This window comes from Silurus meridionalis, chromosome 5, assembly GCF_014805685.1.
Source record: "Silurus meridionalis isolate SWU-2019-XX chromosome 5, ASM1480568v1, whole genome shotgun sequence".
Taxonomy (NCBI): Eukaryota; Metazoa; Chordata; class Actinopteri; order Siluriformes; family Siluridae; genus Silurus; species Silurus meridionalis.
The window spans coordinates 4833569-4861559 of record NC_060888.1 but is presented as its reverse complement, the minus strand read 5'-3'; the positions used below and the strand labels follow the sequence as shown (position 1 = coordinate 4861559).

The 27991-nt window shown below is 37.6% G+C and overlaps 1 protein-coding gene across 1 annotated transcript; it reads left to right on the top strand.

The window, feature by feature from the left end:
• The first annotated feature begins 1765 nt into the window (after positions 1-1765).
• Positions 1766-16830, top strand: clcf1 (cardiotrophin-like cytokine factor 1). Its single transcript, XM_046848828.1, has 3 exons — positions 1766-2192; positions 11814-11974; positions 15100-16830. The coding sequence occupies exons 1-3, from the start codon at positions 2177-2179 to the stop codon at positions 16213-16215; spliced, it is 1293 nt and encodes a 430-aa protein (XP_046704784.1). The 5' UTR covers positions 1766-2176; the 3' UTR covers positions 16216-16830.
• The last annotated feature ends 11161 nt before the right edge of the window (positions 16831-27991 follow it).

Here is a 27991-nt window from a genome sequence, read left to right as displayed (position 1 = left end):
GACAGACAGGAAATCATAAATTAACAAATTTACAAGTGCTTTTTGACTTCTAACATGTCCCTTTCACAAACAGGCCTTTGTAATGCAAAATAATAAAATTAAATAAAAACAGACGTTCTTTTCTTTTTGTCTCCAGGAAGGTGCAGCTCTACCTCTGCCATGTTGATCTAAATTCTATGTAGTTCTCAGGACACGCCTCAGTCTCAGTAGTGTTGTGATACTCATATTCTCGTAGCATCTGTGGCGCTGAAAGAATGCACTCGAGAAATCAATAGGGAGGAGAAATCAATCTACATATAAACTATAGGTCACTAATTATTGACGCTTTATAATTAATAAAAATATAGCGCATCTACTAATAATTATATATAAATAAATCGGTTTTTACCGATGCGAATATGTTAACAACGATGCAACGCGATACAAATGCCAACTTGTACCTTTTATGCCGATGCACCGATGCGATTTAGTGAATCTTACAATCCATAGAATGCAAGGAAAGACTCCGAAAGGGTTCCTGAGCTGGACTTTGAGCGCCACTAAAGCACAGCTGGCCACCAGAGGGCGACAAAGTTTGGAAAAGATCTCGGTTTAGGCGCAGAGAATGAAACATACTGATAGTGCATCGCTTATATACAGTCACATGATGTCTGATAGGCCTAGTGAAAAAGGAAAGACCGTAAGTGTGTGTGTGTGTGTGTGTGTGTGTGTGTGTGTGTGTGTGTGTGTGTGTGTGTGACTGACAGGTAAAGGTGTGGTGAAGAACTAAATCTGGACAGGTAATAACAGGGGATGAAACATCAAAAAATAATCTAAAGAGTCATTTAACAGGAGCCGAAAAACTCGTGCTTGTCTACATGATTAATTCCTATAAATAATTTTAAAAATAAAAAAGTTTTTCAGCAGCATTACACGCAGGACTATTTCCGTCCAGTTAATAATTTCGCTATTTTATTAACAGTGGCATGTATGACGAGATTGAAGTGTAGTGTAGTGTTAGAGCTATTAAATGTCTGATAATAATCCCTCCGGGCGCTTTGCGGTTTGGAGCCTCGTGGCCGCGCTCAATCAGACTCTGATAATAGACATGGCGGAGAGAGAGGGAGAGAGAGAGAGAAAAGGGGGGAGAGAGAGAAGGGAGAAAAGAAGAGAAAGAGAGAAAGAGAGAGAGAAGAGAGAGAGAGAACAGAAAGAATAGAAAGAGAGGAGAGATAGAGGGTGAGAGTGTAGAGAGAAGAGAGAGAGAGAGAGAGAGAGAGAGAGAGAGAACAGAAAAATGGAAAGAGGGGAGAGACAGAGGGAGTGAGAGTGTAGAGAGAGAGAGAGAGAAAGAGAAAGAGAGAGAACAGAAAAATGGAAAGAGGGGAGAGACAGAGGGTGAGAGTGTAGAGAGAGGAGAGAGAGAGAAGGGGGAGAGAGAGAGAGAGAGAGAGAAGGGGGAGAGAGAGAGAAGGAGAAAGGAAGAGACAGAGAGAGAGAACAGAAAGAATGGAAAGAGGGGAGAGATAGAGAGAGTGTAGAGAGAGGAGAGAGAGAGAAGGGGAGAGGAGAAAGGAAAAGAAAGAAAGAGAACAGAAATAATGGAAAGAGAGGAGAGATAAAGGGAGTGAGAGAGAGATGAAGAGAGGGGACAGAAAGAGAAAGAATATAGAAAATGTAAAGAGAGGGAAGATAGAGGAAGAGCGAGATAGGGGGAGAGAAAGGAAGAGGGAGAGAGAGAGAGAGAGAGAGAGAGAGAGAGAGAGAGAGAGAGAGAGAATGGAAAATGATAGACGGGAGGAGGAGAGGAGGAATAGGAGGGGGGGACAACTTGACTATAAATTCACTTCTCGCCGTCACTCACTCACTCATTCACTCACTCATTCAGCGTGTCTGTCTGTCTGTCAAGCGGACACGCGCAACGCGGACACGCGCAAAACGAGCCGAACACGCGCAAAACGAGCCGGACACGCGGAGCCGCATCGGTGCTGCTCCAGTCCGCTCATCCTCTCTTTATAGACTGTCGCGGAGTTGTTAAAAACGAGCCTCTCCGTGGAGAAGTGTGTGTGTGTGTGTGGCCGACAGTCTGGAGGAGTAACGGAAGAGCGCTAATCCGTTTCATAAAAGTTTCATGAAACTTTAAAAACAGAAGGAGACCGGAAGGAAATAAAGTTCATATCAAGATAAAATTAGGAAAATGATGCACCAGGAAGGTAAGAGATCTCCTTCTTACATTTGGACATTCAATTTATTATTATTAATTATTATTATTATTATTATTATTATTATTATTATTATTATTATTATTATTACATTTATTAATGAATATCTATTTTGTACAAAAAAGCACAATACATATTTAGTACAAAAAAAAGCACAATACAATGTTTATACATTTTGCAATTTTTTCTTAACAAAAAGAAAATATTAAACCCTTTTAAAATTATTTTTTTAGCCAGTCAAACAAACCAAAAAAAAAAAGTTTTCAAAACAGTTTACACGTCATCCCATTTTGCAATGTTACTCCAAACGAATTCTGACATTCCAAGAAATTTCCTTAAAATCACGAAGGAAATGAAGGCGAAGAAAACACTTTTATCCACCACACATCATGAGAAGTTTTCAGTCCCGAGAAAAGATCACTGTTTCTCTTCCATTTCTATTAATTCTAAATGCTGTGTTTTAGACAGTGGTAAAAATAACACGTTGTTTTTTTGGGAATATGAACAGATTTCAGGTGTGTTCGTACGAATCCGACATGGTTCGAGGAGCTGACACGAGTCAGGGGGTGAAAATTGTCTTTTCTGATCTTTTGTGGTTTACATGTTTTACTTGAGGCAATGAAACGGTTCTGGAACTCTCGGGAACGATCGGCGTAGTGGTCAAAATATGTTAACTCGTGAAAATAAATGAACTAAATGACGTAATTGGTTTAGGAAATGGGATTGTATACACATTTAGATTGGGAAGATTGCGAGGAAGGGATTTGAACAAATATTTAAACTCGGTATTGTACACGGAGTTGTTGGTTTATATCTAGCAACTGGTAACTCAATCTTTTGCTGTTATATTTGGTAATTTACATGTAACACACTGACACACTGGACTCAGTGTATTATTACTGTGTGGGTTTTTTTTTCGTGTGTGTGTGTGTCACTTTACAAAAATAAAGTGTGTATCAAATCGCAACTCTCGAAACAGAAAAAGTGGGAATTTCAGTAACCAAAAATCATCAGTTTTGGCTTGTATTTGGTTACTTTGTTGGCGGTGGTGTTAATTCCCTCTAGTTCTTTGTAGTTACTTTATATAGATATATAATTTTTGCTTTTATTGATTAATATCTCAACCACAAATCCACAAATTTTTTTCTTAATACCCCAAAATTATATATCAGAGTTTTCAGGCTTTTCTTTCACCGTAAATTTCATTTGCTTATCAATAAATAAAAAGAGAGAGTAGGACACACACACACACACACACACACACACACACACACACACACACACATCAAAACAATAAAAAAGGGGGAGCGATGAAGTTCATAGGTCGAGGGTCACCCTTGTTAACTGACACTAATATGAGAATGTACATGATTCATGTTAGTCAAGGTTTGAGCACACACACACACACACACACACACACACACACACACACACACACACACACACACACACACACACTTGTAGCGCACACAATCCCACACATACCACCTGTCCACAGGGAACTATGTCTGTGAAAAGGAGGATGAGTGTGTGACGAAATGATGCGATTTACACTAAAAGAAAGCAGCAGAGCAGTGTGTCATGCTCACACCACACACCCACACACACACACACACACACACACACACACACACACACACACAAACACACACACATTTCCTCTAGCTTGCTCTCTTCCTCCTCTTCCAGTTTATCTTGCTGCTTTTTTTTTACTTTAATTTCCGTCCCTTTCACACACACACGCCCTCACACACTCACACACGCACACACACACACGCCAGCTTTGCACACTTAATCCATCATGGCGATCAGACAACCACAACCAGCGAACACACACGGACTCATGTATATGGATGCTGTAAGAAAAAAAAATTATACCGCAGTTATAAGTGTGTCAGTGGCATCCACACACATTTGCAACCCCCCCACCCCCCAAAAACACACACACAAAGTTTGCAGACAAGTTTTCAGGCCGAAAAAAAGATGAAGGGATGAAGGAATATGAAAGGAGACAGGAAGAGAGGTAGAGTAGAGTAAAGTAGAGTAGCGTAGATGTTTAAGCTTGAAAGGATGAGATAGAGAGATGGAGTGATTGAGAGGGGGATGGAGAGTGAGGGTTAATGCAGCCCAGATTCCCTCCAAGAGAAAAAGAATAAGAGAGAAAAGTCTAGAGAGAGAGAGAGAGAGAGAGAGAGAGAGAGAGAAAGAGAAGTGCACAGGGGAATGATATAAAATGAGTTGGTCACGGTTTGAACAGTTACACATGCTGTTTACATTTTTCCCAAATTAACATGGCCCCCTCGCTTCACCGACTCCCTCGCTCCTTCCCTCTCTTTCCCTGTCCGTCTATCTCTTCGCCTTTCGCCACACTTTTTTACGCAGAAGAACGGGAAGTTCGGAGAAGTAGACCGCTCCCCGCACCCCCGTTCCCTATTTGTTTTGATGAGAGCGCTGTGTCAGGAGTCAACAGAAACCTGAGGCTGGAAGATGGAAAAATTGAGAGGGGGGGTGTAATAGGTTGGGGTGGGGTGCGGTGGTGTAGGGGGGCAAGAGGGGCAGATACTTAAAAAAAGAAAGAGAAAGGTAATTAGAGAGGTAAAAAGACTAATGAGAGTCCAGCAGTGCAGAGAGACAGACAGGCAGAGGGATTTTTTTTTTCTTTTTTTTTGGAAGATCTGAAGGAAAAACAGTCCGAAACGGAGGGATAAAAGAGAGGAAACGAGAGGGGAATGGGTTTTGAGGGGTTTGTTGTAAATCCAGGTTTTTATTCGGGTTTTTTTTTCATTCTTTTTCATTTTATTCCTCCTTTTGTATTGATGTTTGCTGGCAGACTTAACAGCGTTTCAGGCCAAATGTGATCAATTTGAATTTCAAACCGCTTCCAAGCATCCACATTGGGAGACCGCGTGCCCATGTGTGTTTGCGTACTCATGTGCGCGTGTGTGTGTATGTGTGTTTGTGTGGGTGTGTGTGGATGAAGAGGGATCTTTACATGATGGCTAGTACATGTGAATGATGCTAATACACAATACGTGAGCGTGTCCTCCATTCATGGTCTACATATTGGTGTGTGTGTGTGTGTGTGTGTGTGTGTGTGTGTGTGTGTGTGTGTGTGTGTGTGTGAGTTAGTGAAGGAATGCACATTTGATTGAGTGCAGGCTGCACATAAATCTCCACTTTAACTGTACACAGACACACAACATGGACCCTGACCCTTAACTCTCCCCTACAGACACACTCTTCCACATACACACACACACACTCACACATACGTACACACGATGCAAACACTAAGATCTTTGTGTATGAACCTGATCAGTTGTTTGGCTCACGTAACATTTTATTGATGCGCTATGAAGTATATCATGTTTTATGATACGGTGCATTCCCCAAAGCTCGGGTGTGAAGTGCAACAACAAATCAGAGAAGTGTATCCTGCTGCGTCTGCATGTGTGTGTGAGTGCGCATGCACACGCTTGTGTGTGTGAGAGAGACTGCGAGAAGAGAAGGATGTATTGATCTGCACATTTCTCATCATATCATTGCTGCCAGCTGTTGGCTTGTGCACGCTCTTTTTTTCCTCGTCCACACACACACACACACATACACACAAATCCCTTCTAATAAAAAGCGTCATTTCTCAACGGGTTTCAGAGATCCACTTCAGAGGAGACGTCTGAAGGGGGAAAAAAACGAAACTTGCCTCAATACGATAGTGTTTAGATCGTGCTCAGCCACCTAATTCCCTTTCGTTTGGTTTCGTCAGCGCCGAAAATCGAAACATCAATCACAATTAGGGCTCCCTGTGTGAGACATGCTGTATATTGGCGAGGGATCAGCACTGCTCTGTGTTCCTTCTCCAACTGTATATGATGAATTAGACATGAGACAAACGCAGCGAAATAGAAGGGGGAATCAAAACAGCGGCGGGAAAAAAGTGCACAAAAGCAGCATAGATTTATTAATAAGAATTAACAAGATTCCTCATATCAATATAAAACTTGATTCTAGGCAAGAACTGATATTTTATATTAGGTAATAAATCATGCAACCTGGCAACAATTTACTATTCAACACTTTTACCCTCATTAAGAAATCCAGCTGGGTGGGATGATGGTGTAGCGTGCAGCTCCATGCTTCAAATCTAAGATCAGGTTACCGTCCGGGTTGAGTTTCATGATCTCGCCACGTACTTCAGGTTCCCCGTTTTTCCTCCTCGTAAAAAACATGCCGGTAGGTGGCTTGGTTAAGATTAATTGCTCTGAGGTGTAAGTCCCATCTTGCCTTTAGGAGTAAAAACCAAATGTGAATCCATTGTTTGTATTAAATTGATACTAATAGTAGGTACACCATTTGTTTTCTTTTTATGTCCGATATGTTTACAGTCTAGAGATGTGCTTCAAGATTGGGATCAGATAAGCTGTTTAAGCAGGACAAAACTAATAAGGACCTTTTTAGCATTCATGCGTGACAATTCGTAGCTGGTCAAAGTGATTGTTTTAAAGCTACTAGATTTTTCGGATTTTTTGGAAAATTCAATCATCTGAATTCATTCGAGAACATCATGAATGATTTGTAGCTAAGGAACTGTTCACAATTCACAAGTTTTCAAGCTTTCATGGACATAACATTCGTTCATTTTTAAGTCAATAGAAAAATCAAAATCAAAATGACCTGCAATCTGAACTAAAATATGTTAGACCCTGTTGCTTTCTGTGGTGACATTTCATAGATATGCAGAACAGAACCGTCTACATCCAGACCGTCTCTTTCTCTTTCGTCTGATGTTCCATAATCTGCAATTATATCAGAACATAACAGGCATATTTTATGGCACATGCTGAATGATGCTCAGATTCAAGCTCTCTGTTTTATGAAAATAATTCAAGGACACCGACAATTTTCTTCGGTGGTAGCCTCAGATTCCTGTTCATGGTTGACCGGAGTTGAACCCGATGTGGTCTTCTGCTGTTGCAACTCTTCCGCTTCGGGTTTTGTGAATCCTTGAGTGTTCCGAGGCGCTTTTCTGTTTACCACAGTTGCAAAGAGTGGTCATTTTAATCCAGTCGGCTCAAGCCAGTCTCAGACGTTCTTCTCGGACCTCTCTCATCAGAAGACACTGGATGATTTCACACACCGCAGTCACAGAGTATTTCCAGGAGATCGGCAGTTTCTGAAATACTCAAACCGCCCTGTCACTCAGAGTGATGTTTTTCCTCATACTGATGTTCGGTGTGAACAAACAAAGATCTTAACCCGATTTTATCCAATTCCATTCATTTTTTTTGTATATCACTTTTACGTTTAAATACATTAACATTTATACATTTGCGGCATTTATCCCTATCCTGTCCAGAGCAACTAACATTTATATCATTCATACCTCTGTGCAGCTTTAGGGGTTAGGGCCTTGCTCAGGGGCCCAGGAGTGGCAGCTTAGTGGGGCTCGGATTTGAACTCACGACCTTTAGATCCAAAGTCCAATGCCTTAGGCCAATGTCTAACCACTAAGCTACTACCCAAAACCTCCCTCCCTGCTTTGAGACAATGTCCATTGCTTTTAACAATGGACATTGTCTCAAAGCAGCTTCACAGAGATAAAGCATTTTATGCATTGCACTGTTGCATTGACTGATTTTACTATTAAGCGTTGAGACAGGCGTTCCTATTAAAATGGAAAGCAAGCCTATAGTATATTTCTGTTTATTTTTAAAAGATATTAAAATTATATCATGGCTTTGAAAGAATAGTTTAATTGCCCTGAAAGAACTAGCATACCAAAACTAGCATTTGTAAAAATAATAATAATACATTTCCTTTACTTTTAACATAAATTGTTTTTTTTACTTTGTAAATCCGGTGCTGAACTTTCCCGCTCCCTGCAGCTCAGCGCCCTACAGACTATAAGCCCCGGAAGTCGAAGTCAGGAAAAGGTGTGTCGCTTGACGTTGTAAAGTTATATATTTGCGTGAGTGTGTGTTTAGAGCGCACCATTTAACACGTGAGACTTTCTTAGCGTTTTTCAATAAAAGCTTTTTGTGCACGACTGTCTTTTCCGAGAGAAAGAAAGGGTGCGGAAAGAAAAGAGAGGCGAGGAAAACAGAAAGGGGAAAACTGGCAGGCCTAATCGAGGTTAATAAGCTGCTGTTATTTTGGCTGGGGGCGAAAAAGAGATAAACTGCTTCAAAAGAAAGGGAGAGAAAGGAGGTGTGCACAGGAGGAGGATTAAAAACAACTTGACAAGCAAGGCCGGCACTGAGAAAGGAAGGGGGGGTATTGAACAGGCGGTTGATTAGAGACCTGAAGAAAAGGGGAAGAAGTTGGAAAGAGGGTAGAAAAAGAGGCTCAAAGGTTGCAGAAGTGGACAAAAGGATGGCAGCCGATTGAAAAAAAGGAGAAATGAGAGGTAGCGATCGGGGGGATGATGAAGAGGTGGAGGAGTGGCTGCGAGCACATATTTCACACCTGCTGAAGACTCGACGCCTCAAACAAGTAATTACACATCTCCACCGTGTCCCTCTCGCTGCCTGACAAAAGAAAGAGTGTGTGCCATGTTTGTGCTGGAGGACACCCTGAGGCTTCCCCAGACACGCACACACAAAATTAGAGTACTGTCTGAGCCTCTCTGAAGTACGAGAAATCATTTGCTTCCATTTTCCCCGCGTGTCTTCAAGGCTTAAAAGGGTTCTGAAGAGTCTTGGTGGTTTCACACATACACATACAGATGTGCACACACCCACACACACACTTCACCCACACACACGCGCACACACATACACTCATCATAAACAACCAGATAAGCAAACTTTCCAACGTAAGACATGTAAACTGTGAATTGGCTTCGTGACAGAGATACTGTATCCCAAATTGGAACATGCAAAGGCAATTGCCAAACAAAAACACTCCAGACCACCCCCCCACTTACACTCACTCACACACACACACACACACACACACTCAAACACACACTCAAACACTTGATACATGCTGCCACGATGTGTAAAGTTCTCTGATGAGACTCGGGATTCAAATCGACACGTTTCTAATTGGAAAACACTTTTGCTACGAACATCTTAAATGTGACTCATCCCGTATTTGTTTTTAACCGCAAACTTCAAACTGGAATTGTGTACGTGTGTGTGTGTGTGTGTGTGTGTGTGAGAGAGAGAGAGAGAGAGAGAATGTTTTTTTCCTATTTTGTTGTTTGTCCTCAAGGCATCTCCACTGTCTTTGCCAGTTGAATGACAAAAACACACAAAAATCATATTAAAAAAATTAAACGTTTTTTTTTTTTTTGTAGGAGAGGGGGTGCAGGGGTGGGGGTCGGGGTGAGTTACTGACTTACGCCAAGGGAGAAATTTGTGATACAATGCTCGGGAAATCATAACTATAACCTGCCTTTATTTTTCCGGCTTGCCACAGCGCTTTCATTCGCTTAAAATAATTCCACATGTCTGGCACTGTAGTTTTGCACAGTAGTAAGCCTCATTACTTCCTCACAAAACATAATTAAAAGTATAAATGTAAGCCCGCAAACCCACAAATCATCAACCTACAAAACACGACTGAACTTTTTTTTTCCCGCTTTGTTGCTCTGATTTGTGTTCATGTTGCAATAAGGAGTCATAACGGTGGGGTATTTTTTTACAATGGAAATGATGTTGATGGTGCACATTGCAAATCACAAAATCCAACACACACACACACACACACACACACACACACACACACACACACACACACACACACACACACACTGTATCAAGTATAAAGACACATAGAAGGCTGATTACATAAACCTAGCTCTTGTAAAACCTTTTGGGAAAAAATGCTAATCTCACCACAGAAAACCTTCACTTAACCTTTAAAAACAAAAAAACAAAAAACAAGGGATAACTGTGGGAAAACGAGGCCGACAGACTGACATTTTTTTTACTAGTAAAAAACGAGTAAATCAGTAACAGTCAGAGAAACATGGCAACTTTTTTTAGCATAGAATAAGCAAATCCACTTAATGTGGTCCGTTTATTGAATCGTGTACTCTGTAAAATAAAAAAAAAAAGTTATTTATGTTCAGGCCAGAATTTTAAGTACATAATCTTTTAAAATGAAGAACACTGAAAGTATGTATTGTAATTTTCCTTTTCTCACTGGATGAAATTTGGAGGATCTTAGGAAGCAGCTTCATAAGTGGGGCTTCCAGAATGTTCCGTATATTACATACTGTAGGGGTGAATGCGTTTAATAAAACAGGGTTTGCTGTTGTTCGTAAAAATTCAGAAAAGATCAAGCGTGGATGGGCTAAAATGTGTTTTTGTTAATGTTGATTATGAGACATGCACATAGAAACGTTGATCAAAAGTCTTTATCCAAAAATCTATAGCCCATGAGGGTCACATATATCGTGTGTGTATAAACTCTTACGAGCTATAGATTTTTACTTTAATAAAAACCTGTGAAACCTTTTATTGTTCCTCGATGTTTCCTTTGAAAAATCTGAGACTGTAAAGAAGGACTTATCTATATAATATACCACTAATAACCATTCATAATGCATTATAAATATATATGAAGTGTATTTGCCTTTCCAAATAATAACACAAATATATATAATGTTTTATGACTGCATTATAACGTGATATAATATGATTTTAGATATGATTTATAATTTAATAAGTGTGCAAGTCATTTGGGTTTTTTTTGGCCAAGACTTGAGCAAATGATCTGAATGTATCTGCTGTGTGTATGTGTGTGTGTGTGTGTGTGTGTGTGTGTGGGTGTAAAATAATAAATAACTTGGTGTTCTGTTATTAAAATCCTACTATTTGTCAAACAGATTTAGGATTAGGAATCTGAATCTGGGACTTAAACTATGTGCTTGTAACCAGCCAGCGATGTTTAAATGATTTAATAATGAGCACCAGGACTGATTGCGTTTACAGACGGCAAATGTTTAAGGTCTAAAGTTACAGGGATGGATCCTGAGTAGGAGAGAATCAGCCGAATGTAAATATGTTCAGCAGAACAAGACTAATCTTTAGGAAAACACCCCGAGGGTTATCTTACATCAAACTCTCAGAGTTTTTGACCTGCTTCCCAAATTGTTGCCCCTTTTATTGAGTTTTTTGTTTTGTTTTTCCAGCTAATAATAATACAAGTGAACGGAACTCTTGACCTTTTTCGTTTTCCTCTTCCTGACAAAAAAGGATCCCTCGTCATTGTGCGTATTTAGTGCTGACGGTTGTATTTAGAGTTCTCTAAGTGGCTGCCAATTGCACAGTAAACAAAGCGGCCATCTTTTCGTAAGCATGTCCGATTCGATTTTATGTCTGATTCGGGCGTTTCGGATTCTGACAGTGGGTGACGAAACGGGTGACGTCTGAGACTCATAAGAGCGTCAGCGTGTGTAGTTTCTGATAAATCATCTTGTTTTGGCGACGTGTTTACTTTGTAAATAGGAATGCCACATTTTTGAATTTGTGCAACATAAATTCTGAGAAACGCTCACACACACACACACACACACACACACACACACAAAACAATTGATAAATCTGTTAGCAACCAACAACGACTGGTTTGTTCTTCATTCTTACTGGTTGAAATGTTCAGTCCATCAGGCTCAAGTCATGCTGCTGTTGGCCGCCGCTGTGGGGTGTGTTCAGGTACAGGACCACGCGCTGATGCTGTCCAATGAGAGGAGCACGATCGAGAGAACATACGAGCTGACCAAATACCTGAACCACCAGCTGAAGGAAATTAAAGACACTTACGTGAGTCTGACTTTGTATGCTTTTGTGGTCGTGCATGCTTTTGTTTATGCGAACGTTTTTTTCCGCTCATCTCTCTGGCATCCTTGCTTTTTCTCACACATACTTTTTACTGCCTTTGCCTCTTCCCTAGTTCCTTTTCACATCTCTGTCCAAAGAGCATGTGTGTGTGTGTGTGTGTGTGTGTGTGTGTGTGTGTGTGTGTGTATGTGTGTGTGTTTTGTCTATGATGCAAAACAGAGAACAAGACTCAAATAAATTCCTTTCCATTCTTTTTTTTTAAATCAGAATTTATCTATCTAATAACAAAAGCAACAAATCATTTCATCCGAAACTAAATTATAATCTTCCCCTCACTATAAAAATGAAACTTGTATTAAAAGTTATGAGCTGCAGATTATCAACATTCTGCCAAACTTTTTATGCAGTATAAAAATATAAAATACGTTTCAGACAAAATATCGACCGAGGTATTTATATTTAACGTTGTTCGAGTTGAATACGGAAATTCTTGCTTAAAAACATTATCAAGAACGTACTTTTCACTACATACCTTTTACAGTTTAATTTAAACCTTGAAAAACCTTGGCACAAATTTAAGTCTCTAATTTTCTCATACAGGTAATGACTTTACTCGATTTGTTCGCTACTACGATTTTCATGCTACACCATGGAGTCATATCTACAATCAGCAAAATTAATTAAAAAAAAAAAAAAAGATATTAAAAAAGGGTAATATAAAGTGAATTGTCATATAAAAAGTGTAAAATGTGTCATCCCTAGAAACCAGGCAAAAATCTATTTTGTTAGAGGAAAACTGTCGATTAATTTACTACTAAAAATCTGTAGATTAGTGATGCACACACTATATTAACAAAGGTTTGTGGACACCTGACCATTAGAATCAAATGTGCTTTTTGGGCATTTGATCTAAAGATGTTCCACTAGATTCTCGAGTGTCTGGATTTGTGCTCATTCAGCCACAATGGCAATAATAAAATCAGGTACTGTTGTAGGTGAGGTGAGGAGCCCTGAGTCAGCATTCCAATTCACCTCAGAGGTGTTTAATAGGGTTGAGAGCTCTATAGAAGACCACTTACTTCAACCCTTGTGAACCATATCTTCATTAAACTGGCTTTGTGTACAAGTGCATTGTCATGCTGGAACAGGTTTGAGTCTCCAAGCTCAAGTGAAGGAAACATTTAATGCTGCATCGAAAGGCATCCTATACAAATGTGTGCATCCAATTTTGTTGTAACAGTTTGGGGAAGAACCACATATGGTTGGAAAAGTCAGATTTTCCCAATAGGTTTGTCCATATAGTGTAAGTTCAGGCAAAATGTTAATTTAGAATTAAAATCATTGAAATACATTGAGTACAGATTTAATGCATTATCCTTTAAAAAAATAATTTTTCCAACCTTGCCCATTTCTACATTCATAACAGCTTATAATACATTTATAAAGCATTAAGCACATAGTTATTATCTTAAAATAGGTGAATATATTTATTTTAGCTTATTAGTTCCTTATTATGACCTGAATATAATAACATACAATTTTTGTGTATTTGAGCTTTTAGAAAAGCCCTATGACTATATTTATTTAACAACATTCTTATGGTTTTATATCTCACAATTACACAAAACGATCATGTAGTTCTGCATAGACTTCGAAAAAATTATCAAAGTTTATTACAAGAAAAAATGAGTTTTATAAAACACTATGTGAAGCATTGCATAGCAATGCATAGGCTCTTCTCTGTTCTGGCACCAAGGTGGTGGAATGAACTTCCCCTAGATGTCCGTACAGCGGAGTCCCTGATTATCTTCAAGCGACGACTGAAGACCTACCTCTTCCTGAAACACTTAAATTAGCACTTTCCAAGTTTAAAGATTTCTAGGGTTATATTTATATTAAGTTTGTAATCTGGCATACCAGTGTAGATTTATTCATTACTAGAGATTTAAAGCACTTTTGTACGTCGCTCTGGATAAGGGCGTCTGCTAAATGCCGCAAATGTAAATGTAAATGTATAGTGTTCTGGGTGCTACTTAAAATGCATCATGTTAATAATTTTTTAATAATGTTTAATGCATTTTTTTTATAAATAGCTAAAATTATAACTATAACACCTAATTAATTTAATTCAATTCAATTTCAATTAAATTATTTTTATCTGTATGGCACTTTTAACAATGGACATTGTCTCAAACCAGTTATAAAGTTGTATAAAAGAGTGGTTTAGTGCCTAAAAGTTAATGCACTGTAACATTATAGAAATCTGTTCATAGTTTATTACAGCTAGAGCCCTGAAAAAAAATGCTCTTTGGAAGGTTAACAGTGATCTAGACACTTTATAAACAGCTTTTCTAGACAGGAACTTATGTCATTCATTAAAAAAATTCACATCACACTGATGCATTTTGTCCCCCACACACTGTTTGTTTTACCTGGTTTATTAAGAAGAAGCATGCAATGAGAGAAAAGCAGCACTGACGACACTAGAATTTTGGGCTATTATTGTAAATTTTAAGCAATACTATTGAGCAATACTACGCATAATGATTTTTCAGGCATTAGGTTCTCTATGCTTGTTCTTTCATTACCGAAAGAATTTTAGATTTCTCGTACTCCAAAATCTTTTACATTCCACATTCAATCATTGATTAAGAGAGTGGTACCTGATGATTTAAAAAAAACACGTGCTTGTTCAATTCACCATGTGAATTCCAGTAAACATGCGTGACACCATGTGATGGTATGTGTTTATATAAAGGAGAACCACGTTTCCAATAGAAGAAGATCACATGTGGAAAAATGGAACCACATTCACTACATGTGAAATATATTAAAAACATTACATGTGAAAATAAAAAAAAGCGAGTAAAAATCACACCTAAAGCATTGGGTGACTTTTTGTATGTTTGTTTTTTTCAGATTTATGATGTTATAATTTCAGGTATGGAAATTTTCAGGGAATGCTGAAAACTAATTTGAAAACCAATTGTTAGAATATATAAAGGAAATCTGTGGCTTTTATGTCTTTTGTGACATATGATAAAATGAAAAAAGATGCACAAATCATAATAAGTGTTTAAGACGTCTGTTGACTGTTTGTCCCTCAGCTCTCGTATCTCGGTCCTCCATTCAGTGACCCAGGCTTCTCTCCACCGAGGCCCAACATCTCCTCTCTAGCGGTTCCCAGTGCGGCGACACGGGAGGACCTGTGGCGAGGTCTTGAAAACGGAGCCCGTCTGGCACAGAACCAGCGTGCCTACAGTGTGCTGCTGTGTGCTGTGCGCGAGCTGGCACGATCCACACTGTGTCCATACCTCCAAAGCTCGCTCCTTCACTTCTGCTCGGGCCTCAGTGGACTCTTGGGCTCCATCTCGGGGCTGATGAATGCCCTGGGCTACACGCCGCCCCTGCACAGCAATGCTTCACCTTCTCAAAAATACACACCTCTGTTGTCTTCTCCATATCAGCGGGCAAATGTAAACGGTCCTGCCCCTTTGAGGAACCAGGCATCTCGGGTTCAGGGCGGCCCAGGAGGAACGAGGGACGGAGCAGCTGGATATGAAAGCGAGCGGAAGAGGGATAGAGACAGGGAGAGAGCTGAGCGAGGGAGAAGAGGGAGACGAAGGGAGGGGGAGAGCTGGGCAGAGAGAGAGGAGGAGGATCGGGAGGAAGGTCTGGAGAGGTGGAGGAGGAGGAGAAGACTGCTGACTGTCGAAGATGAGGATGGCGGTAAACAAACAAGCCACAGCTACGATCCGAACAGCAACAACAATAACAACATGAACAACTCGCACACAAGTTCCAAGCACTATTTCAGCAAATACGGCAAAGACAAACACTTAAACATGAACAGCACATCCAGTGATGCCTGGATTCCCACGGAAATGGAGAGAGAGCGAAGGATAAGCAGAGACGAAGAGGCAGAAGAGTTCCAAGCCGACGTTCCTGTCCTCTTTTCTTCGCCGTCCCTCCATTCCGGGCACTCTGGACGCCCAATATCCTCTCCCCACCCACCGCTCTCTCCCCTCTCCCTTCTTTACGCATACGAAGACGGGGTCACTGAGGTCGACTTGCACTTGAGCGTGGCCGCTCCCTCGCCACGCCCTGCCCTCAACGATTTCACACGGAAAGTGGAGGGATTCTGGGTACTCAGAGAGCTACAGAGTTGGCTGTTTAGATCAGCTAAGGACTTCACCAGATTGAAGAAGCGACTCCGTGTCTGATTGTCTGTCTGCCTGCGTGTGTGAGTGAGTGTGAGTGAATGCATGAGTAAAAGTTCTTAAAGAAAAGAACACAAAAGGACTCATACTTTGCACTTGCAGGAAAAAAGCGAACTCATCCTGATGAAAGAAAAAAGGACACTGGGAGAGACAGAGCAGCTTTTTACAGTGAGAGGCGAGTCAGTGTCAGAGTCAGCAGCTTACACATTTCCGCCTTTTTGAGATGAATGAAAGGAAGACGTGAAGCGGAAACAACGAGCAGAAAAGTGCCTGCTGTCTCATAAACTGACTCAGCACACAGGGACTCGTGATTACCGAGCACTTGTATGCTCACACACACTGTCACACTTTTCATAATGGGCCGTGTCATGCGTCTTTGTAACCACTACAGTATGTGATCTTACACTTACCGCCATATCAGGCTTTTTTCCACTGCAAGCGTCACCAAGACTGGAAAGCAATAAATGTTAATAGCGTTTTTTTTTCCTTTTTTTTTTTTTCTCAAGATTGGTACCTAGAACAGGGTAAACTGTTGTCTATAATGTTGTCTATGAAATGTCTAGAACACTATATTCACAGAACAATATGACACAGAAAACTGTAAAACTGTCTCATGTGATCCAGAAAAATTTATTTAAAGTTTTATATATATATATATATATATATATATATATATATATATATATATATATATATATATATATATATATATATATATATACATTCCAGTAACAAGCAATGGGATAGTTTGGTTCGTATCTTTCTATAAAGATCATATTCATATTTTTAGAGACTTTGAACATACAGATCAAATTCCAGTGCATCCAAGTGCATGTTAATAAATCACCATACCCGTCATATACTTCGTTATTATTATTTATAAAAAAAAAACCAGAGGAAATTTTTAATAAAAAAGGAATTAAAAACTCTAAAAAAAATTCAATAATTTATTGTTATTAAAATTCAAAGCAGTTTGTTTTTCTTTTTCTTTTAATTAAAACTCAGTGTTATTTCACCCAATATATATTTATATATGGATATTTAAAGGAATCTACTTACCAAACTATACCATTCCTTGTTACTAGTATTTACAGAAACGTAACCTGAACTTGATTTTACACGTGCATGGAAATGGGTTATTTTTTTCCCCCTTTGAAAAGAAAATGTTATTGTGTACTGTACCTTTCATCTGGAATGCAAATCTTTGTGCGTGTATAATACTGTGTTTGAGCCTCATAATGGATGATGGCAGGTGTTAACGAACTTTTTTTTTTTTTTTTAAAGATACCGCAAATTCACTTTGCTAGATGAAGGACACATAATAAAGGTACAGGAGACAAGCAGTAACAAGCAGAGATACAGTTTAGTACCATTTTCTCTCTATGAGCATTGCGCTGGTGGGAGCCTCAATAGCAACATTGTGCTGTTTTATTTCTCCACCTTTTATTTCTCAAAAAAAAACAAAAAAACATGTCAGTACAGTGCATTTACAGTTTAAACGTAGCACATTGAACCAATGGTGGGATTAAATGGGGTGATAACATCTTTACAAATATTTTTTACAGTGATGATGGCTTTCATTATTAAGACTTTTCACTGCAGGTTGCAAAATGATCAGAAAAAAAAGACAAATCATGTTGATACAAACGTTTCTTCCATGTTGGACTTCACTGTCATCACTATGACATCATGATCTGTAAAAAAAAAAAATTATATAAAAAAGTTAGGTTGAACCCAATGTTTTTTTTTTTGTTAAATCTCGTTTTTAGGATGCAGTGCAGTGGAAAAAGGTCCGTTGTTGGTGTTCATAAGTGCTTTATGTGTGTGTGTGTGTGTGTGTGTGTGTGTGTGTGTGTGTGTGTCGCACTGAGGTAGTGCTAATAGGAAGCACATCCACAAACGGACCAGGAATTCATTTTCACATGCAAAGTGACCTTGCATTATATTTGTATATTTCGATATTTTAAAATATATATATTCTGTAATATTTATTAAAGGGTTTATTTATTATTCTTTTGTACTATTTGATTAAATGAAATCAAGCGGCTTTATTAAATCCGGGTTTGAAGTGCTTTCTTTCCTCTGGCTGCCCTGTTTGTGTGAACGAGGTCTCATGGCTCGAGGGGAAAGCAAGCTGACTCGGAGGATACAGAGTTTTATTAGTCTGTCTAAATGAAATTTATGGCCAGTCTTTCATCTAACACCACAGCCTCTCATCTACGTCTCATCTCTTCCCCTCAATCTGTCTCTCTCACGCCTCTCCTTTTTCCTCCTCACACTCACCTACTGTCTCGCTCTCACACTCGCACACACGCAATAAACACAAGGTGAACGCATGAACGGCGGATGTAATATACATTCATGTGCTGTAAACACTGGGGCCACACACACACACAGACACACAAATGAATGTGGCGCGCCCTCCGGTCTGTGTTTGGGGAAAAAGTAAAGAATCAGTGGGAATCATTCTCATCCCTTCAAGCTACACACCTGCATGTGGCCAGTTGTGAAACCACACCCTACACACTACACACACACACACACACACGTGCACATACATATACACATATACACACATGGACATACACACCAAACACACTATACACATACAGGCACATACACACAGAAACACACATCGCCGGCCTACATTTAATAAACTTTTATAATATAATATTATTATTATATTGTAATAAAATATCAAATATTTCTAAATGCAGGATATGGTTGATGAGGTTCATATGAGATGAGTGTGAGAGTGTGTGTGTGTGTGTGTGTGTGTGTGTGTGTGAATGTGGGCTCTTAGTTATATCTTATTCAATTTTAAATCCATTTAATGAGATTTTGGTCTCACACACACACACTAACAGTACTGTGTTATAACAGTTCTTTATTGTGTGTTTTCTCTGCCGACTTGTGTATTATTGTAGCTAAATTCTACTTAAACCTGACCTCGAACCCGTACCTCAGTAACTCTTAACATAACACTTCCCATATCTCTGATTTCACACCTAGACCTTTGTAACCCCTGTGTGAACTGCAAATGTTTTTAGAGCTTATAAAACTTTGGAACTATTCCCCTTTACCCAAATGCAGCTAGATTCCTAAGATTTTTATTTTTAATAGTTCAGTTAATTTTATTAAAATGCTTTGATGGCCTTTCTTATTTATTGTGTCAGAATTCTCCATTACGATGATGATAATAATAATTATTATTAATGATGATGACGATGATAATGAAAATAATGCATAGAAAATATTTTAAAAGTTTGCTTTTTACTAAAAATAAAAGCAAATAAAATAAAATATAATTCATTTTAAAAAAATACCACCCTAATAAATTCTGATAACAATTACTCCAAAATTAAAGAAAAACCATAACCTCAGGACTGAAAAAAATTCTCAGTCCTTCATAGTCAAAATGTGAAAATGTTACTTTACATTTGGGAAAAGTAGATTCCAAACATATAGCTAAATACATGAAAATGTTTATAATCATGAAGTTTGTTATATATTATTATATATGTCATATATATTGTATAATAATAATAATAATTATTATTATAATCATTATTTTTCATTATTCCTAATGTATAGGAAGGATAATTAAATTATAAAACATTATTACAGTAATTCTTTGCAGTTTTAACAGAATAATTTAATAAAAATAACATAAGGAATTGAATAAAATAAATAAAAAAAGTTGAAATTAACTATTTTTTCCCTAAAAATAATAACCAGGAACGGGTCTTTTAGGTTATATATTTTCAGCATATTATCACAGTAAACTACAACCTTAAATTCAAAATACCCTCAACTAGCCCTAAAAAACTCCCTAAACTCCTTTTTTTTACATTTTGTAATTTTCTAGGATGAAAAGTTCAAGGGTGTTCTGCCAAATTAAAAATGAAAGAAGTAAAACTAAAACTTTAAATAAGTAAAAACTATTTTTAAAAAAACCTATTTAAAAAAAACAATAAAACCAGATGATTAATGACATCGCTGATATAATTTTTTGCTAATGTGCAGTGTAGTGTCCAGTAAAATGTCCCTGCAAAACTGTCACGTATTCCTGTAACTCTGAGAACACTAGGTCCCGGCAGCGAGTGCAATACATGACCACACACAAACACAATTCATATGTCCGAGCACTTGCTTAAATGCGTATTGCAGAATCCCATGGACCGCAGCATGACCGAAGACATGACCGCTTCTAGCCAACAAAGGCGGCTTTGTGTCCGAAGTGTGCACACGTGTATGTGTGTGTCATTATGTGGGTTCCGTGAATCACTGAGAAAGTCTTTTGGTGAATCACCATCATGCTAAGTATGTATGTGTATGTGGGTGAAAGTGTGCGTCTGTTTATCTATGTGTGTTTATGTATTCCTGCTCCTGTCAAAGTAACTGGTGTCATTTGTACTTGTCTAAAAGCCTGGTTTAATCTCTAATGTTACCGCTCTCTTTCCTTCTTTCTCTCTCTCTCTCTCTCTCTCTCTCTCTCTCTCTCTCTCTCTTGCTTTCTCTTTTTGCGAATCTTTTTGCCATATGCCTTCCAAAGTCTGAGTGTCCAGTCCTGTGTTCTTCTTTTGCCAATCAGTCTGTCATCAGCTCATCAGCTGTATCTTTAGTGATTGTTTATTTCTCCCCTATTGCTCATTCAGTTTCCTTGTTGGCTCACTGTCTTGCTGCTCTGTTTCCCTTATTAATCACTTCTAAGACTCTCTTCTTCTCTTTTAGTATCTCTCTCTCTCTCTCTCTCTCTCTCTCTCTCTCTCTCTCTCTCTCTTTCTATCCCTGCTCACCTGCAGCACATAAAAATTCCTCTTTTCTCTCTCCAGAGGATTGCATCGTCTCCCGGGGAGTTATTGCATTCCTCCTGAGCTAAACTAGGCCTAGTCGTCGCTTTAGTTCTTCAAATCTTCTGCCAAAATGTGTGCCCTGATTTCATGTCTTTCTCTCTCTCTCTCTCTCTCTCTCTCTCTCTCTCTCTCTCTCTCTCTCTCTCTCTCTCTCTATCCTTTTTTTACTTTCCAGTCGCTCCCTCTGTTTCTAAGTAGGGCCATGTAGACTATACACTATTTATTAAATGGATAGATATAATACCATCCATTTCATTTTTAAATGCCTGCTAGTCACAAAATGTTTATTTTGATTTTCACCTCATTCGACATTGTATAATTTAGATTGCTGTGTGCAATTTAGACCATCTGGCATTAACATCTATGCCAAGGCCAAAGTCTCTGAGATCACAGGCTCTTCCTTTTGATCTTCACATCTATCTGCATGATTTCCTGTAGTACACAAATGCCACTGTATGATTTACTGAAGAACTGCATGAATAAGCAGGTGTACAGGTTGCTGGTTGCTGTATAGATTTAAAACACATTTCAGATTCACACCCGCTCTTGTTTATTATCAAAACCTTTAGTTAATTGATTGATTGATTTTATTATTTAATGTTAAACAGTGCTTGTATGTTCTATCGTTTAATCCGTAAATGTTTTAAAATGTTTTAAACACATGGTCTTTTCCATGTGTTATTTCAGATTTTTTTTCCCTGTAATAAATTAGATTTATGAAATGAAGTATTTCAGACATTTCTGTTATTGTTTTTTATATGTTACCTCTTGTCTCTCTTATTTTCCCCCTGAAACTTTTCCACTTTCCATTAATTATAAAAGAATGTGGTGCCTTTAATTATTATTTTAGTTTTTAACAAATTAACAATTTCATTACTATTTAAAAAATTTTTTACAAAGAGAAAAAAAACATACAAGTTCCTATTTTTTTTATAGAAATTATATAAACAATAATTATTCATTATTAATATTATTATTATTAATAATAAATAATTATTCATTATTTGGCAGTTTACATTTTAAATAAGTGCTGTATAAATATATAAAAGGGACAAGATGTGTAAAGAAAAAAAATGTAATAAATCTATTAACACTTAAAAAATGTAACAATAAAATGAATCACGCTAACTCTAACCTGGAAAAAAAAAATTAGGTAATAGGATTTAATAGACATAACATTTGGCATATCACTCACACTTACCCTCAGCCTAACCCTTCCTGTTACAGCATTGCGCTCACCTGCCGCTCCCCCGCCCCCGCTCCTGCCGTGCAATGGAATCTCCCACCTCCATAGCTGCAGGGCTGGGCCGACTCTCCCAACCGCTCAGCAGAGGGGGAGACCTCAGGCATCAGCTGACTGATTTATGGCTTACTAAACTGATTTTTCCAGATAACTGCAGGTAACCACAGAGGTGTGTGAGTTTGTGTGTGCTTGTCAGGGTGTGTGTAAATGTGCTGTAATGTGTTTCAATGTTATTCAACATGACTGCATTGTGCATGATTATTTTGGACAGCGTTCATAGATTTTGATGTCACTGCACGTGTGTTGATTGAGTTGAAGTGATGAACAGTTAGTGGTGCATTTGCCTGTGTGTGTGTGTGTGTGAGAGAGAGAGAGAGAGAGAGAGAGAGAGAGAGAGAGTCTATCTTTATGAGGAAGAGAGTTAAGAATAAGATGACAGTGAATGTTCACTGGAAGCTTATAGGAGGTCTTACATGCTTACTGGAAGCATCTGAGATCCCTTAAATAAGCAACACAAAAAAAGGAGCAGAAAAAGGCAGGAGAGTGTTAATATTAAGTGTTTAAACTCTGCCAATAAGAGTGTGTCGGCCAATTCTCTGTCTCTCACACGCACACACACACACACACACACACACACACACACACACTCTCTCTCACATACACTTTATGCACTCTTATGCACACGTGGGTTCATGAGGACACTTACAAAGAGCACTGTGTCTGAGTGAAAGGTAAATAAAAAGCTTTTAGTGTCCCAGACAGAACGACAGAGATTACAGTCCTAAAAACCTCCCACACTGTTTTACACACACACATACACACACACACACACACACACACACACACACACACACACACACATTTATCCATTCTACCATTCTAATCTTTTGCACACTCTGCCCCCCACCCTATACACACTAACACACACACACACATACACACATCTCCCTCTCTCTTTTTTAGTTGGTCCTATTTTAAGAGGCTTTTAAATGTCCAAGAATTTTCAACATAAACGAATGAGCCCATGCGGTGCAGGTTCCATAAAATCCGGATGTACGCGAAAGGTTCCCTCATTCCATTGTGCTCTCTCTCTCTCTCTCTCTCTCTCTCTCTCTCTCTCTTTCTCTCACTAATTTTGTCCTGTTGTTTCTCATTGACCCAAACACGGTGTGACAGATGAGGACTGGTTTTCTCACGCTGAAAAAGAGAGATGGGGGGGGGGGATCAGAGCAGGTGATCTCTTGGCGCGCTGGAAAGCAGAACTTGATGGAACTGGTGCGCGCCCTGGGAAGAGTTCCCCTCATTAACGGCAATTTGAAATTACGCTGGCGACGTTCCATCAAATCGTCAAAGCAGCACACATCTGAAAGAACACTTGCTTTTCGTTCGTCTTCAAAGAAAGAGCGTTGGGCCTGTTTGTTCCTGATTCAATGAGGCGCGAATAAACAACACAAGTAGGCCTAAACAGCTTTGACAATTTAATTCTCAGGTGGGACGGATTTATGCCTCCTTCACATGGTCTTTTTTTTCTTGACGGCCCTTGTTCCTGCCTGAAAGTCGAAATTATGAAGTAGGCTGGATGTATTTTTTCAGTTCATTCTTAAAAATTAGCCTAAATAATGCAACCTGTAGTCATGGGTACAGTAGGACAGTTAGTATTTTACTGTTTTCTGATAGATTACTAAAAAAAACATGATTATGCCTAATTTCCTGGAATATTTCGTCATTATATGTTGCATAGGAACACCCTGAAAAACTCAAGTCTTTCATCTTTAAATGTGGTATAGAAACATCCTCAAATATTCCTCTGATCTTTAAATCTGGTATATGAACATTCTGGAATAATCCTTAAATCTTTAAATGTTGAAAAGGAACATTTTGGAATATTCCCCAATTTTTTAAAATGTGGTATAAGAAGATTCTTCAATATTTTTCAAGTCTTTAAATGTTGTATAGAAATATTTTGTAATATTTTTAAGTAATTAAATGTTGTATAGAAACATTTTGTAATATTTTTAAGTCTTTAAATGTTGTATAGAAATATTACAAAACATTCCTTAAGGCTTTAATTGTTGTATAGGATTATTTTGTAATATTCCTCATATTTGTAACTGTTGTATAAGAACATTCAGGCATTTTCAAATCTTAATCTGGTAAATATGAATATTATGGAATTTTTCTGAAGTCTTTAACTGTTGTAAGGGAATTCAATCTAAAAAAAAATATAAGTATAATATAAAATATATCTACAAACATTACTGATATCAATTTTGTATGAATCAACATATATTGTTAATTCATTAATCACTATTCAGAATAACTGTTTTATGTTCAAAATGAATATTTCACAAAAAATGATGCTATATCATTATATATAAAAATATCTAATGATATTATATCACAAAGCTCCTAAATTGACCAAATCAAAGTTCAAAACAAAAACCCAAAACTTTACCTTGAACATGTTTGCAGAATGTCGTAAATTTAAGCGTTTAACATCAATAGTTATTACGATTATTACTCGTGTTAGCTACAGCTTGTGTTATACTTGTGAATACATCTAATGATTGATTTGCTGCATTCTAGCTTAGCTTAAGTCATTTGTCAAATTTCAGTTTCCTTGCTATGAAACAAATTTTAGCCACTTGTTCTGCTCATAACAAAAGAAACAATAAAACGTCATTGTTTGCTGTGCCTTGCACTCTTTTTTCAGTTTCCTAGTTAGCTAGAATAAATATTTTGCACACAAATACCCAACAAATATTCCCTTGTGGTTAATAAAGTTATTTCAAGATATACCAAGAATGTTATGGGAACTTTATTAAAGAGTCATGGGAACATGTAAAAAATGTTATTGTTGTACCTAAAACATTGAAGCTGCTTTTTTTTGGTACAAGTTTACAAGAGCACATGTCTTCAATTTATTTAAGGTTCAAATATTTTTATTGGTCTACTGATAAATTGCTTTAAGCACACTGACGTTTTTTCACGAGAAGTGTCCCAGAAATTTGTAAAACGGTAGTGCTATAACTGATTTTAGGGTATTTTATGTTTAATGGGTTTTGTTTGTACCATTTAGTTTTATATATGGTAGCTGGGGCATTTATTTGTGCAATGAAACAGTGCTCAGATTTAAAAATGGCTCCTGGATTTTAAAAATGTCTTTGTTGGAGTTTTCACAGCATGTACAAGTCAATAAACTTTAATTACATTTACTGTTTAGAAGACATAGTTCAGTCTATATTTAGTTTGTATTCCTTGCAGAAAACCTACAGACCAAAACTGGCCTATTTATGAATATAATTTAATTATTTCCAATCATTTTTTTTCCAATAATTCAATTATATTCATAAATAGGCCAGTTTTGGTCAGACTATTCCACTCAATTTCCTGTTCAAGGCTGACAAACCTGGAACCTGATGCCTTTGCTATTGTAGGCCTTCATCCTCATGGTTTTGTGACGTTGTGTGTTGTCTGAGATGCTTTTCTGCTCAACACGGTTGTAAAATTTTTTTTTAATTACTACAGCTCAAACCAATCTGGCCAAGATGTTTTAAAAGTGGTGCCCACTGAATACCTTTTTCTGCTTTAGTTTTTTACACGTATACATAAAATTCCCAGTAGATTTTTCAGAACTTTCTCTGAAATATGCTCAGCACCAACAACCATTCAGAAAACCTTCGGAAAATGTATGACGCCTCCAGTCATTAAGTTAGCCACTGAAATCTTGCGTGTACTTCAATAACACTTAGATATATCATTGATCTAATGAAACGTGGCTATCAAGATATGCAGTTGAGAATTGCACACATGTCTGAGTTGTGTAAATGCTACATGACAGAATACAATATCCGATTGCAGATCGTATTTAGTGTGTGTCAGCTTCTGGCTAGACATTTGATGACCTAATTAGGAAGGAATTTATCTAAAACTCAGTATCTTTCCACAACCCAGCCATGGTCCAAGAAATGCTCTGTTCCATTTAGTCAAAGCTGTCAAGGTAAAGGCATGCTGTTAAAATAATGAAAAAATGAAAATTCTCTGGAGCCTTCATTTTAAATGCTTGAATGCTACTGTTTAGGGGAAGCACACCTGCTTTTGGACTAAAAGACACACACAGATGGGTTTCAGCGCAGCACTGCGGGTGAAATTGCAGACACATGTTGGCTCTCAAGGTAAGAAATCAAACCCTACAAGGGCTAAAAACCTCTTCTGTGACCTTTAGAGGATGCAGACTGGGGGCCGGGGTCAAGCACTTTGAAATGAGACGAATGAGATGAGACAAAATGTAATTCCATATGGTTACAACAATAACATTTCTTTTTCATTGTACACTTTAAAAGATTAAAAGTGCACTGGAGCTAAAATGATACTGTAAATACTTGTAAATATAACGATTGTTTGAAATAAGATTTTTTGGTTTTGGTCATGATGGTTTCTTTCAAATCAATTTATAAAGTGAGTACAAAGTCGTACATTGAAGATGCTTTCTGAGTTTTGCAAAAGGACCCAGCCATGGCAGAGATGTGAACATATAGCTATTAAATCTATAACTGTAGGTAAGTGCTAGCTTAGTAGGTGAAACATTGGACTTTGGAGGTGGAGGTGAAACTTATTGGAGTTGGTTGTGAGTTTAAATCCCAGGCAGCTCAGTTGTATAATTTAAAATTTTCTTTATATATGTATATATTCTGCTACATAAAAAAGCATTTTGTGCATTTTTAATTTTAAGTGAAAACATAGTATTAAATTATAATATTATAATTATATATTATAGTATTATAAAACATAAAAGTGCATGCGTCTGGTGAGAGCATATGGAGTAAGTGTTCTCTCTGTGTATCTGTATCTATAGAAAACTCTGATGTGCAGGAGAATGGAACATTGAATTAAAATTAAAATGTAGTTCTCATCAATCAGGAATTTTATTTTCAATACTCAGGTTCATTTAAAAGTGAGTGCTTTCGTTCTTCTATTCAAGTCAAAATGTAGAAGGAGTACTCTGACTTTAAAGTCATATATAAATAGGTGATTTGTACCACTTTTGTACCACTCTTAGCCCTGAAAAAACCTTTAATACTTCACTATGCATTGCAATTTCTGGTATGTTACTGTAAACGAGTACACTGCTCTAATTGGCTATTTATTTATAGTACAATCATGTAAAATATAAAACTGTGTATGTATATATATATATATATATATATATATATATATATATATATATATATATATATATATATATATTTATTTTATTTTATTTTATTATTTTTTTTTTTTGGTAAAACTAAATAAAGTAAAACAAAGGTCTGACGAGAATCTGTACCATTTTGACTCCTGTATAAAATTTTGAGGGGGATTTATTTTTAATTGCAAAACACATACAGTTCAATACTACTAACAGATAAAAACAGTATTTTTTACAAATTATTATTATTGTTGTGTTTTGTCTTTCTTTTTTGTTGTTGTTGTTGTTACATCACAAGCTACTTCAAGAATTGTAAAGTGATTGACATGTATGTAAAATGTGCATTCATTTATCTTCAATAAGAATTTTATCCCAGTTAGAGAGGGTCTGGCGCTAGTACACTAGTCAGACCCTGCAAGCTCAAACACAGACATGTCATTAAATAGCAGCCATGATTAACATTTTTAATTTTATGAACAGAAGGGGGTAAAC